The 13020-nt window shown below is 41.8% G+C and overlaps 1 protein-coding gene across 2 annotated transcripts; it reads right to left on the bottom strand.

The window, feature by feature from the left end:
- Positions 1–3940: 3940 nt before the first annotated feature.
- LOC110117235 lies at positions 3941–11893 on the bottom strand. Of its 2 annotated transcripts, none has more exons than XM_020854748.3 (10): positions 10452–11893; positions 9322–9396; positions 8943–9017; positions 8797–8865; positions 8652–8720; positions 8404–8517; positions 8254–8319; positions 8109–8177; positions 7851–8012; positions 3941–7203 (listed from the first exon to the last, which is right to left on the bottom strand). In XM_020854748.3, exons 1-10 carry the CDS (start codon positions 11655–11657, stop codon positions 7006–7008), a joined length of 2103 nt encoding a protein of 700 aa, XP_020710407.2. In that variant the 5' UTR covers positions 11658–11893; the 3' UTR covers positions 3941–7005. The 2 variants fall into 2 exon arrangements, with proteins under 2 accessions (XP_020710407.2, XP_048511160.1); XM_048655203.1 differs by having other exon boundaries at positions 7062–7221.
- Positions 11894–13020: the final 1127 nt, after the last annotated feature.

The following is a 13020-nucleotide window of genomic DNA, read 5'->3' as shown; positions in this document are numbered from 1 at the left end:
ATTCGCGACATCCTGTACGAGCGAATATTTACTTCGATATTCGCCGCTAATTATTCGGCGGAGGATAACGAGTAAAAATATCGCGAGTTTCTTCTTCGTCATTCTCTACGATCGTCGCGGGTCTCCGCAGGCGTCCAGACGGTTTGCCCGTCATTGTTAACGACGTTATTAAAATAATAACGGCGATGAACGTGGGTTAGAAAAATCGGAGCAAGATCGGTTAACCCGAGTCATTAGTAGTTCGCAACGTATATTACAGGCGTGAGTCTCAAAGCTACGTGTTGCAACATATTCACGTCTCATGCGAATACGGAGAGTGAAAATCAGTCGTAATCGGTGATTAATAATCACCAGGAAGGTACAAAGTAACAAGAGAAAATTACAACCGTCGTATTTATCCTCATTACACGCGGCGACGCGCGATTAAAAACCAAATCCCGTCTACATCTCTGTACTAACGTTGTGAATCGTTGCACATTTCCGCGTTCAATTTAGGCTACGAATTCGGCTGAGATTTCGCGCCGTTGCACGAAAGACGGGAAGAGAAAAAAAAGCAAAAACCGGGAAAAGTCGCGAGCTATCAGAGTCAATTTACGTAACGTATCCTCGCAAGACGACGTAAATGACACCTGTCCCTATTCCCACGACGTCGCCCAGTCCCGAAGCTATAGTTTCCTTCGCCTGTTCCTTTCTTGTTTTTTTTTTTTTTTTTTTTTTACCATCGATTGCGAGGTCTGGATGACGTCTGCTCCGCTACGCGGACCAAACAATACGCATCGCACAGACGATGTCAGGTCAGAATGCAGTTAGAAAGTAGGTTTTAGGGGTCACAGAGCAAAGTCAGACGAATAGCCGTGCGGTTACGTAAGTGATTCGCAAATGTCTATGATTTAGTACCCGCGTTGCATCGAGTGGGTCGAGTTTACATTTGAACGTAATTGTGACCATCGAAAGTCTGACTGCAGCGGCGCTAGAATTTACATTGCGCGATTAAACACTGCCTCGGTGGCGCGAGGTGTTCGAAAACGCTGTGACTTCCGGCTGACCGTTTGCAATTAAAATTCAAATAGTTACGATTTCGAATTTTTCACGTCGCGGTCGTTCCAGGTTACGCTCCTATTTACTGCAACTAATTATCGATAGCGTCGTTCGTACAACCGGAGATTTTCACGATCGGAGATGAAAAAATGGCAGAGCTTCTGATGTAATTCATACGCCTGCAGTTAAGCATACTACGCGTCGCTACTTTGAATATTACTCTCGTAGTTTTTGCACGCCGATTGTATATTATATGATGAAAATCCTCGGTGCGTATGTATAATAAATCACAGTACGCAGAGTGCCCTTTGACCGTTAAGCTATATGAAATCTTGTTGGCAGGTTGCCACAAGTACCATCTTCGGCCACTCGATATATGTATATTATATGTATAACAAAATAAAATGAAATGTACACGTGGGGCGTATTACAGTCGGTTAGAACGATGCGCGATTTCGAAACGTGTATCTGTAGAACGTATAGTATTACCGAACCGCTTGTTAAACTAGATAAAATACAAACATTGCGTAACGAGCGTCGGAGAATCCGCGCGTACGCGAATAAGCGGAAAACAAAAAACGAGGGTGTGTAAGACATATTTTGGCGATGAATCCTCGACGTTTTTACAGATGTGCAAGAATTCAAAGATTGGCGGCTTTCCGCTCTGAAAATATGTGTACCTTGGAAATTTCAATTCCGGTGAGATAACCGAATGCCAAAACTGTAGGATTATTATAAGCACGTTATACACGGGAAGTAGGAAGTATCCGAGGTATATCATGATCAGATGCAACACAGCTGCGCTGCCGTATTACAACCGCGTACAAGTCGCATAAATTAAGGTGAGAGTTATACGAGATAATAAAAATTTTATAAGAAATTTGACAGCGGATTCGAGATATTATTCAAAAAGGACAAAAAAAAAAAACTCGTTTTATACGCGGGTACCACCACCCGTTCGATACGTGTGTAAGTACATTACATTGTATTTACTTTCACTGTTCTGATTCCTCCGCAAAATACTTTTGGTGTATCACATCTGCCGAGTGAATTGAAAGTTGGCGGCCGATACCTCCCGCTCCCTGAGAATTATTGAGATGGTCCGAAAAACGGAGGTGCGTGCAAAGCGGCATTCTTCTCTACAATTTCATTACATCTATATCGCGTACATATACGTATACGTCTATGCTTCGGTGACCTAATTGATGCGGATGCTGAGAAATTTCATTAGCTATTATGATAATGTTATGAAATTTCTTTTTCTGTGGGCAGGTTTATACTGAAAATTATTCGGCACGTGTACATAATTCGTCGGAACCGACTGGCGTAAGATCTCAGATCGTTGATGGATCGGCGGCACGAGCCGGAATTACACCGATTTATCGTAGATCTTTCGTCTTTCTTTTTCGGTCAACGTTTCGCTACGTTGAATTAGTAATAATGCGTGGCTCCGAAATGTACACGCATCGCGTACCAGATCAAATCTGCCTGGAAAAGACGAAAAAAAAACCGTTTGATTTCATGAAACAAGCATCGTACCATAGATATATCGAACATTGATGTGCACACCTCTATATAAATTATAGGCGTTACGTCACATCAGGAGGCGCCCTCTGGTATAGCGGTGAAAGAGTAGAGAGGATCGACGGGAACACGGGAGTATCTACTACATACCTATAATAAATACTTGCAGGGGTCAGGCATCGACCTCGAGTTGGTTAAGAATATTGCACTTTCTTCAGGATTGGAAAGTGAATGGCAGTTCGGAGAGGGCCCCAGGCGCCTTGCTCACTATTCGCGATCGTTTATTTTCATCGATTTTATTAGTTGTACTCGGAGTTTTTTTTTTTCCTCTTTGTCTTTTTCTTTCTTTTTTCTTTTCGCCTCTTGCTCGATGATGATACGCACTCGTTGCATCGAGTCTATGTCGTCTTTCTAGATTGTAATTATCATCATCCATCTCATGTGAATCGTTACTGGTATTACTTAGCTCCGGTAATTCAAACTGAATCGTTGAAGCGTAACGCGGCTAATTATTATGCTTACAAATAATTCTGATGTGCAGATATTGGAGAAAAAAAAAATCATCTATAGTACGAAATACGAAGAGTTCCACAGTAACTTCGAAAATGATGAAGCTGGGCGCATATTGTATTTAATTCTGAGAGAGGATTATTGGATGAAGAAAAATACATGTATACGCGTATATTAAATGGGAAATACGTATATTTGTGAAAGATCAATCAGCGCTTTCGATTCGCCGTGTGATATATCTAGATAAAAATATAGCCGATAAAAACCACGCTGAAGTTTGTTGAAAAAAAAAGAAGTTATTCGAACAGGAAATGAATTTTTAGTCGTTGCATTTATTTCCGGTCGGATCTTACCCAAACTGGATTTTCGACGATCTCGAAATACAGATTTATTGCGTAAAATATATACGCGGTAGTCGAAAAACAGAATCGGATAATTTGGAAATGTGAATGAAAGCTGACCGCGCGGCGAATACGTAACTTCCACAATATTAAATCATCGCATCAATATTCAACCAAAATTTTCTAACGCCAGGAGTGATACCTCGTGTTTTCTTTTTTGTCATTTTCGATCAAAATCATACACGGAGACACGAATTTAAATTCAACTAATTATATCACCTCTAAAATTTATACGTTGTACAAATTATGGTGGAATATATACCTATATCTGCCGATTGCGACGAAGCCACAGTACGTGTGATTTTTTATGAATAATATGATTTTTTATTTTTGTTTTAAAAAAATAACCACTTGTAAATTAATCAATAGGACACGTCAACGCATAATCAAACTTCACCTGCGTTAATATTCATGTTTATGGAATTACATCATTTTTATATTATACGTTTTAGTACTGGTATTACACCACAGCGTTGCGACCATCGCATGTGATCTGTTCATTTGCGAGCTGCAGGCCAATTTCTAACCGCACAATACATTCCGTGGATATCAACGCCTTTCGGGTGTACGATTATCACTCTGGACCGTTCAAAAAAATTATTGAATAACGCTCAAATGTATGTAGTTGAAATGCGTGGAAAATGTAACGAGATTTTATGAAAATAAAAACAGAAAAATTATAGGAACCAAAAAAAGTTTGCTAGCATGTAAATTCACTAGAAAGGATTCGGTACAAGGAAAGAATTTCATTTCTCTTTGTACTTGAAGAGAAGTTTATCAAAAAACCTACACGTTCTTCAGACTGCAGAATCATGAGCAAAAATAGAGATCGGAAGTGCAAAAAAAAAGAACCGATTGTGAAATACTCCAGATATATAAACTTTGAACATTGTTCATATATGAAGTCCGATTTTTTTATCTCGTCTTCTTTTGTTTCATGCCAGCTTAATTTGATACGCTCACAAGTTTTTGTTAAATTCTGGTCGGTGAATGTATGAGCTTGAATAAATGAAACGAGTTTACATAACATTATAATTATTTATATCGTTGGTCAGAACCAAAAAATAGCATGTGTACATCTAATTAATTTAGAAAACATGTTTAGAACCTGTATTCGTAACGCAAAGATTTCACCCGCTATCGGATAAAAAGTCAAAAGTACGCAGGAGACAAATTGAAATTCGCAAATCGGCTTATTGTAAGAGATTTTCGGCAGAAAGGCGAAAGTTCATGTAATCTTGCTTTAATATCTTCGGCTCTCGTAACCCGAAACGTACGTACATTTTACTTTTTATTTTTCAATGCGCTAGTTCTTTCGAATTTAACTTCAACGCGCATAAATAACTCGTTTGCCGATATACGTATACGTATGAGTTTCGCTATTTTATCTCTTCGACAATATACCACAGTTGAATAGTAGAACGTTTCGCACTTGCTACAGGGTAATTTTAATTCAAAAATCTCTCGTACACCTTCACGGGAGAGAGTTGCAGTTTCTCATCGCTTTTCAAACGTGGATATAGTTGCGACGAGTGCATAAAATTAACCAGATGCGCCACTACATTTACTAAGTATTCTTACTATGTTTATTCATTCGCCTTATAGCCTGACATTGGACGAGAAATTTTTATGAAGAATACATCGTATATATTAACTATACAATGCACGGTAAACTGTAATTAAAACACGATCTCATAATTACATTAATAAGTGTCTTATTGTGTGTACTTCGGTGAAAGTTCACAACTGATTCATTATTTCCTTAAGAATGTTGCATTCCGTTTTTTTATTTTTCAAGAAATCCTTCTGCCTCCCAAAATTCACTTCTCAGTTCGGTTTGGTTTACGGCATCCAATTCCACCGATAAATTCCAATACCCGCTTAAAAAACGATAAAACACGAAGCTTATCGCGGATTAACGAGCTGCAGCGGATAATCGAAAATCCGCGGTCGTGATTTCACCTTGTGTACTATAATTACATATTCCTAAAATTCCCCCGTGTCACCTGCATGCGCGTATACGCTATAGTTGTAGTAAAATGTCGAAGAATATTAGAAAGTGGAAAACGTTAATACGGCTGAAAATATACGGTATAATGTCGGTTGAATTATTATCGGAGTTGGAATGAAGCGGCTACCAGGACGGAATATGTTGCGTGTGGCGTATATAGCTGCGTCACCTGGTAATACCGTTGACTGAAGATCCTGTAATACGCAAATACCCCGAGCACTCGGAACACTCGGTGAACGATTTCTCATTACAAATCCTACACGATGTACTTTTATATCAACGAACTGCACCGCTAGGCGTAACGAAAATTTGCTCCATGCGTAACAAACTACGTCATATAAGTATACCGCGTGTTACAGGAGATATGTAAGTACATGAGTGCTTATATATTACACGCATTATACCTACTTATGTACGTACCTGCAGCGTAGAGTGCGCGTAACCGGAGATTCGATACTTCCTCAAAGTTCCAAGTTACTGCCGGAGCCATGCGGAAGTAGACCGGGAAAAAATAATGAAGAGGAAAAAAAATTGGGTTCTGTTTGCTGATTTTTATTACCGGTCGACTTCTGGGGCACAATTTACACACATATCTATATCGGAGGAAAGTGTAGGTTTTACAAATTTTCTCGCCGTTAATTCTACCGGCATGGTTATCCAACTTGATCAAAGTGCGCGCCTGTATACATAGGTATATTCATTTGTACAGATGGAAATTAAAACGATCGACAACATTTGAGTAATTTTAAATAGTGTACGTTAAGTACTGATAGCTGCTATAAATATACATCTATTTATTATATTCTACATGAACAAATTTATCACCCATGTAATTATATAGTTACATACCTTTATCGTTGATACCAAATGACGTCCTATTGTTTTTTCACTCCTACATGTGAGTTGTATTCGACTTTCACTTATTCATTTGTGTTATGTACGTAGGCACATATTACAGTTAAAATGCTAATAATATTAATAATGATGATGATAATAATAACAATATGTAACACAGAATAATTATCCGCATTGTACAAATTTACAGCGATATACAAACATCCCAATTCAATTAGCCCGAAGAAATGAATTTCAGATGACGTTATTTCTGAGGTAAAATTTCAATTGCAGTAACATCAATTGAAAGCGGATAAATTCAACTATTTCAACGGTCAATTGAATCACATCATGTAGAACTTTGTTAAAAATCTGTTTCCAGGATAAGAAAAAGAAAAAGAAAAAAAAAAAATCGAATATAAATCGAACTCACGAATTGGAAAGTCTGCACATAAATTAATTTTTGTTTGATTTTTTTCTTCGAGCGCAAAATCACCTATAATTCCGTGACGTCATTTCGAACTAAATCTACGCGATGAAATCAATGAAATTTATGGTAGAACGCCCAGGCGAATCATCGATCACCCAATAATGTGGGAAATTTTTCATTCGTCGCTTTTGGGAATAGTTGAGCAATCGTTTTTGAGGATGTCGTTTGTCGATTGGAAATATTTCCCAGGTTTTGGATTACCTTAGGCGTGAATAAGCTGCGTTGGTCGGAGGCCCGTAAACGGGTCGAGGTTGTTGCGGCGTGGAACTGGCACCCAAAATCCCCGTCACCGACGAGACTACGGTCGTCACAAGTTGCAGCGATAATCCGAAAATCTCTTTGATCGACGCGCCCAGAAGATCGAAGGTATCGACGCTGCCAGCCGGAACGGGACCCTAACGGGGGACACCGGTCTGTCAGATGGACGGAAAAAAAGAAGAGAAACAAAAAGAAGAAATAGAAAACAGAGAAGAAAAGAAGGATGCGGAAGATCGTCTATACGCAGCGCGTATACAGGTTTTGAATATTCATCAACATGGCCAACTAATTATCATGTTATATTTGTTGATTTTAAACGACGTTAGTTCTCACGTAATATATCGCATTAAAACAGCGATGGGTTTTATGCCCTCGGATGCTAGAAAGGAAAAGTGATCTCACGAGCGACGCGAAACCGGAAATAAAAGCTGTATCTGTATTTTATTTCTCACGATCGCGTATAAGAAGTGACGATTTGGGAAGATGTCCACGGTAGTCTCCGTTGTCTATAACCGGATATTTGACGTTCGTCGATGATCAACAACCGATCGAGTGTGTGGAGAAAGTCGGTGCTCGGTGTCAAAATTGATCAGAAAAACATACGAAACTGATTATACCGAATCATCATTTCGTAACTGGGATTTCTGTAACGGGGGTGAAAGCAGTGCGAAGCAGTCCGTCGCTCCCGTTCGCTCAACGGTTCCGCGAAACGAGAAGGAAGGATGTAAAAAAAAAAAAGAGGAGTGGAAGCGACCGAAAACCGAAAATTGACGAAATCAATTACCTGGCCATACGTTCCGTATCCGTGTGACACGGACGTAGGCGGGTGTTTCGTTTTACTGTTGAGTCCGGCGCTGATTCCCGCACTCCCACCGGCGATCAACCCGGAAACCAGTGTGCTGACGAGAGCGCCGACGTCGGATCCACCCTTACCGGATTTCAAGTCCTGCGGTTGAAATGAAGATCAGATAAGAAAAACGAAGAAAACACGCCGAACGCGATCGAGACTAATTTTTCTCTCTTTACTGTACTGTACACGCACTTTGCTGAGGCTGGCTATAATCCCGGATATTAGTCCTGCGGCGGGTGAAATGCCACCAGGTTCGGCCGGCTGAAAGAAACGTAGAAAATCCGACGGTGTTACTCGTGAAATTAAACGGGTCTAATGTTCGTTTCGCGTGACTCACCAGACTCAGGGGTCCGGCGAGCGCCTGAATCACCGGAACGATCGATGATCCGCCTTGGTCTCCAGGCTGAAAATTTGATCATTCTCAGAGTCCGGTATGATTGGAAATAACAAAAGAACACCTTTGCATAACGTCGGGTGAAAAACTTACGTTTGTGCTCGCCTGAACCAGGGGACCGATTAGAGGTGCGATGAACGGAGTCAGCAATGGAAGCACCAGTGGAAGGATCGCTTGAAGAACCGTTCCGGTGCCGTTGCGACTAGGCTGTCATGTAATCGTCGTGCCAAAAAAACGAACGATTCGGATCAGATGGCGAATCGTAGGGTATGAGGGATGTGAAAATGATTAGTCAAGGATCTGACGACGAGTCGCAGGATAATGAGGAAATTTATACACACCCCGAACAAGCTCGTTAGAATTGGTGTGACGACGCCTACGAAGTCGATTCCTTCTCCGTCTCCCCCGCCCTTGATAGAATTTAGATCGGAATGATTTCATTCGTAAGTCGGATATACGGAAAGTATGAGAAAAGAATTAGCTCACTTGCGACAGGCCTTGTACCAAGGGTAAACCGGCTTGAAGAAGGTCGGCAACATTTGTGTCGGTGTTCGGCTGAAAATCGACGACAATACCGGTTCGAAAAATCTTATTGAGTAAAAATTAAATTTGTCAAGAAAAATTATGCATACGTCACTGAGGTCTTCCAGGATGGGTAGAACCAGGGGAAGTAGATCCGTAACGGATCCCAGCGATCCTCCTTCCTCCTGTGACATTATAATCATTTCAAATTTCTTTCTTATCGATTATCTGGTTTTGGTCATATCGGATTTAGACGGAGATCGAGATGCAGATAGTTCGTAATTAATCAATGACAAGCCTGTCAGTCGAGAAACGGAAATTAAATGAAAGTCCTCAACGTTATACAATTATTAGGTAATACAGATACACGGATAATTACGAGTGGAAATCATATCGGCTGTACCACACAGCGGCAATTCATTACTACGGGTGCAGTTTTAATGGAAAAATGCGGTTCAATTTTGTCAAAGATTTCAATCGATCATTTACCTCCTCTTCGGACGACTCCTCGATTTCTTGTCTCTGGAACATCGCACCGTCGCGGGTTCGAGGCGTCGTTGTGATCTGAAGTAAATCAAAGCATGGAGCACTGGCTCATTAGTTCGAGCCTAGTAAATGTGGAATGATGAAATTAGGAAAGAAAAAATGTTAGGCACACGAGTTGCGGATGAGCGATCGTCGATAAAAACATTCATAATGGATGTTAACTACATTTTGATCTTCCATCATTATGCAAAAATATTTTTGTCATTACATGGGCTGTTATTTCAGTGTCCAATTACTGTCCTTAGAATACCTATGGGAATTTCGTGGATTCCCATTCAAACTGTAAGAAGATTTCGATGTTTCGTGATCAGATTTTAGTCCGTTTGCCTTGAAACAAAACGAGATATGGGATACGAGCATGAAACAAATCGTTAGTAATCAAGTCCACGCACGCAATTGCCTGAGTGTAGTGTGGCGTGTGCATTAGATGTTTTGCTCGACATACTTCGACAACTTATTACAAGCACTCTGCAATTTCGACGAAGGAAACGTCGTTTGAAAAGTCAAGCGGTCGATAGAATTTCGTAACATGTGAGCGGTCTTTCCATTTCTTCGGTTGATCAACCCCGTGCACGGCTGAAGTATATCAAGTTTGTTGTTAGCGGCTCTTTGAATCGGTGTAATTGCGGATACGGTAGTAGGCTGACGTGATACCGTAGAATTTCAACCGATCGACGTCACTTATAACCGATAATTAAAAATCTTATTACATGGAAAAATTAGCGTGCGATTCAACGTCTCGCAATAAGTATCATAAAATCAGCAGTTGTAACATTCTGACATTGATCTTACGCAATATCGAGGGGCGATTATCGGAGAACCAAAGACCGATTCCACGCAAGCGACGTACGATTAGCACCTCCCTGCAAATTGATCTCGCTTAGGTAAGAGGTCATCGAACGTCGAGTAAGAAACTCTCTCTGATTTATAACAATGACAATAAAATGTCACTGGCACATCGAACATGGAGCGACCTCTTCATTTGCATTCTAATTTACATACAAATTACCATACCGGTACCGAAGCTAACGTTTCACCGTCCCAACCCCAAGGAGTATTGATAAATTTCCTACCTCTTCGGGTTTGTTGTTCGATATTTGGAATGGATTCGTCTTTCTCGGCGGACTGGCGATAAGGGCAGACGCAGGCGTTGGATTTTTCGAGTTTCCGCCGAATTTCGTAGTTTTCGTGGAAATACCGAGCATGCCTAATATGTCGCCGATCTTCGGTGTCTGCCTTTTCAGCATGTCATTGGTCTTGTCCTTTTTATCAACGTCCACTTCGTTGACGGCGTTTCGGTGGACTTTGGTGAAATTCGCACCACCGGAGGAGTCGTTCATTTTTTTCTCCAGCGTGTAAACCGTTTCAAAATATGGCGGAAAATCATCCGGAGGATCCCTCGTTGGAATTACCTCCATGTCGTCGACTCTCGACATTTTCGATTTCGGCAGCGACGCAGAGTGCTGTCTCGTGAACGTTATCACAGCTTCGAAAGGTACGGACATCGCGGCTCCTCCTTTAGATTCTCCCGACGGAATCGGCTCGATCGTCAAGTCCTTCAATATTATAGGCGACGGAGGCTGCTGCTGATCCTTTTCCTTCGTCGCGACTTCGGTGGTTTTTTCCGGCTTCGCGGGAACTGGTTCGGTTTCGGGAAATTTCGGTATTATTTCGAAGTCGTAACGATTAGGAGTGGTAGACTCAGGTGGTTTTTTTCCACCGGGATAGCCGAGAAACGGCTCGACCATCAGGTACGGTCCACCCTCTACGCCGTTCGCCGACAATCGATGATCACCGTTGACACTTTCTTTTCCAATATCGATGACGGATGTGTCCAAAACTAGCGAACCGAAATCTTCCAGTTTGTCGTCCTTTTTGCAAGGCGGTGCCAACCCCTGAATGGAATCTCCTCGTCCACTTGGATCGGAATTTCCAAAAACTTCGTAACTGTACTTCGAACGAAGAGTGGTCGGCTTGGCCTCGGCTTTGTCGACGCGTCGAGAAACGACGTTAGCTTTTTCCACGTAACGAGGAAGTTTCTCGGAACTTGCGGTGGTTTGAAGAGTGATGTTGAACCTCGAAGCCACCCTACGCATCGCGTAACGAGCGATCTCGATTAGTTTGTCCCTGGTGATGATCGCTGCCGGTATTTCCGACCTGGTTGCTACGGATTTACGTTCCGCGATCACCGGCTTTCCGGCTACCGGCATCGCCTCGGAGAAGTCGGAAGAATTCAGACTCAAAGCACAAAATAATGCGACGAAAGTAACCGCGAGCATTTTCTCCCCGTTTCCGAATAGCGCAGCTTCAAAAATTTCTATTCAACGTATTCACGTACAGCTCCGATCATTGAGGTTCAAACGCACCGGCCAATCATGATTCGGAGCAAGACTATTTCTTTGCGGAAGTCATCTCGATGCTGACGTAACAATATAGCGTGCCGGTCGTCGTCGGTTATTCGGAGTAATTTCAGGAGAGTCGCGTACGCTACTTATTGTTGAAACCGGAACTGAACATGTCCGCACATAATTTCGATTTCGACGAGAGTTGAGAGCGCGCGCGCGCAAAAAAAAAAAAAAAAAAAAAACAGAACAATTATCTGAACAGAATTCTGCGACTCGTACACGGGTTTTAAAATAACTGATCGACGACATTTTCAGACCCCTCGTCATATAGCCGGGATAATTATTGGTTTTCTATACCCCCTTCTAGCGGGCGTGTATCCGGACCTGCGTGTTCTTTTCTTTCTACCGATGTATCCGTGCATTTTCCTCGTACAAGTTAGACCGGAGTTGGCGTAGGTGAAGTTGTCGCGCGATAGCGTGCAGCGCCGTTTACAACGTCCCGCAGGAGAATATCATTATCATCGGCATAATGTCGTCATTATTACGGTGAAATACTTAATTCGTAATTCCGATACGACCAAAGGGGGTAATAACGCCGGCTGAACTCTCCCTTTCGTAAGTAGTTGACCAGGTGTGACGCGTGCAATGCCGTTTATCTTGAATATACGTCGGTATACTGGTCGCGTGTGCGTATCCGACGTTGGAACTTTCCTAATTTCAGGATACCTCGTACGTTGGCTGCGATGTCGAACGCCTGAAACTCGTTGTCGGTTTACGATATTGGAACTCATCATCTTCCGCGAATTTAACATGCTTTCTATAATTCTTCGATTTCTACGATGAGTTTGTAGAACATTTCAATACGATCGTTCGAACGATTATCGAGGAGGACGTACGTGAACCGCGGGATGTTTTAGACCTTTTTTCCGTCGCCGTATATCTCGGCGCACCTGACCGCTAACGTGAAACGAAATTAATCGGATGGATCTGAGCGTACCGACGGTGATTTGTTGGATTCCGTTCGTCTACGCCGATCACTTTTTGCAGTCTGATTGCGCCGAGTGAGAGAAGAATAAAATTGTACTCCTCGAGTGATCGAGGCGCGATAGAATGTTGCAAAAGCGGTAGGTAGTCGTCGCCGCGATCGTGATCGTGATCCTGACATTTCTGGTTTAACAATGAACTCCGGACGAAGAACTTGAGAAATGGAGAGAATGAAAATTAATACATAACTATACGGTGCAGCGTACAAAGCCCGTTAGACAAAGCAAGGTCGTCTTTAACTTAGCTATTTACC

This window comes from Athalia rosae, chromosome 5, assembly GCF_917208135.1.
Source record: "Athalia rosae chromosome 5, iyAthRosa1.1, whole genome shotgun sequence".
NCBI classification, from domain to species: Eukaryota; Metazoa; Arthropoda; class Insecta; order Hymenoptera; family Athaliidae; genus Athalia; species Athalia rosae.
This window is presented reverse-complemented; position numbering and strand designations above follow the sequence as displayed.

Coding starts and splice junctions, on each gene's coding strand:
- LOC110117235 (XM_020854748.3), bottom strand. CDS start 11,657: ATGCTCGCGGTTACTTTCGTCGCATTATTTTGTGCTTTGAGTCTGAAT. Junction 8,518..8,651: donor TTCTAACGAGCTTGTTCGGG/GTGTGTATAAAT, acceptor ATTACATGACAG/CCTAGTCGCAACGGCACCGG. Junction 8,178..8,253: donor TCGCCGGACCCCTGAGTCTG/GTGAGTCACGCG, acceptor CGTTTCTTTCAG/CCGGCCGAACCTGGTGGCAT.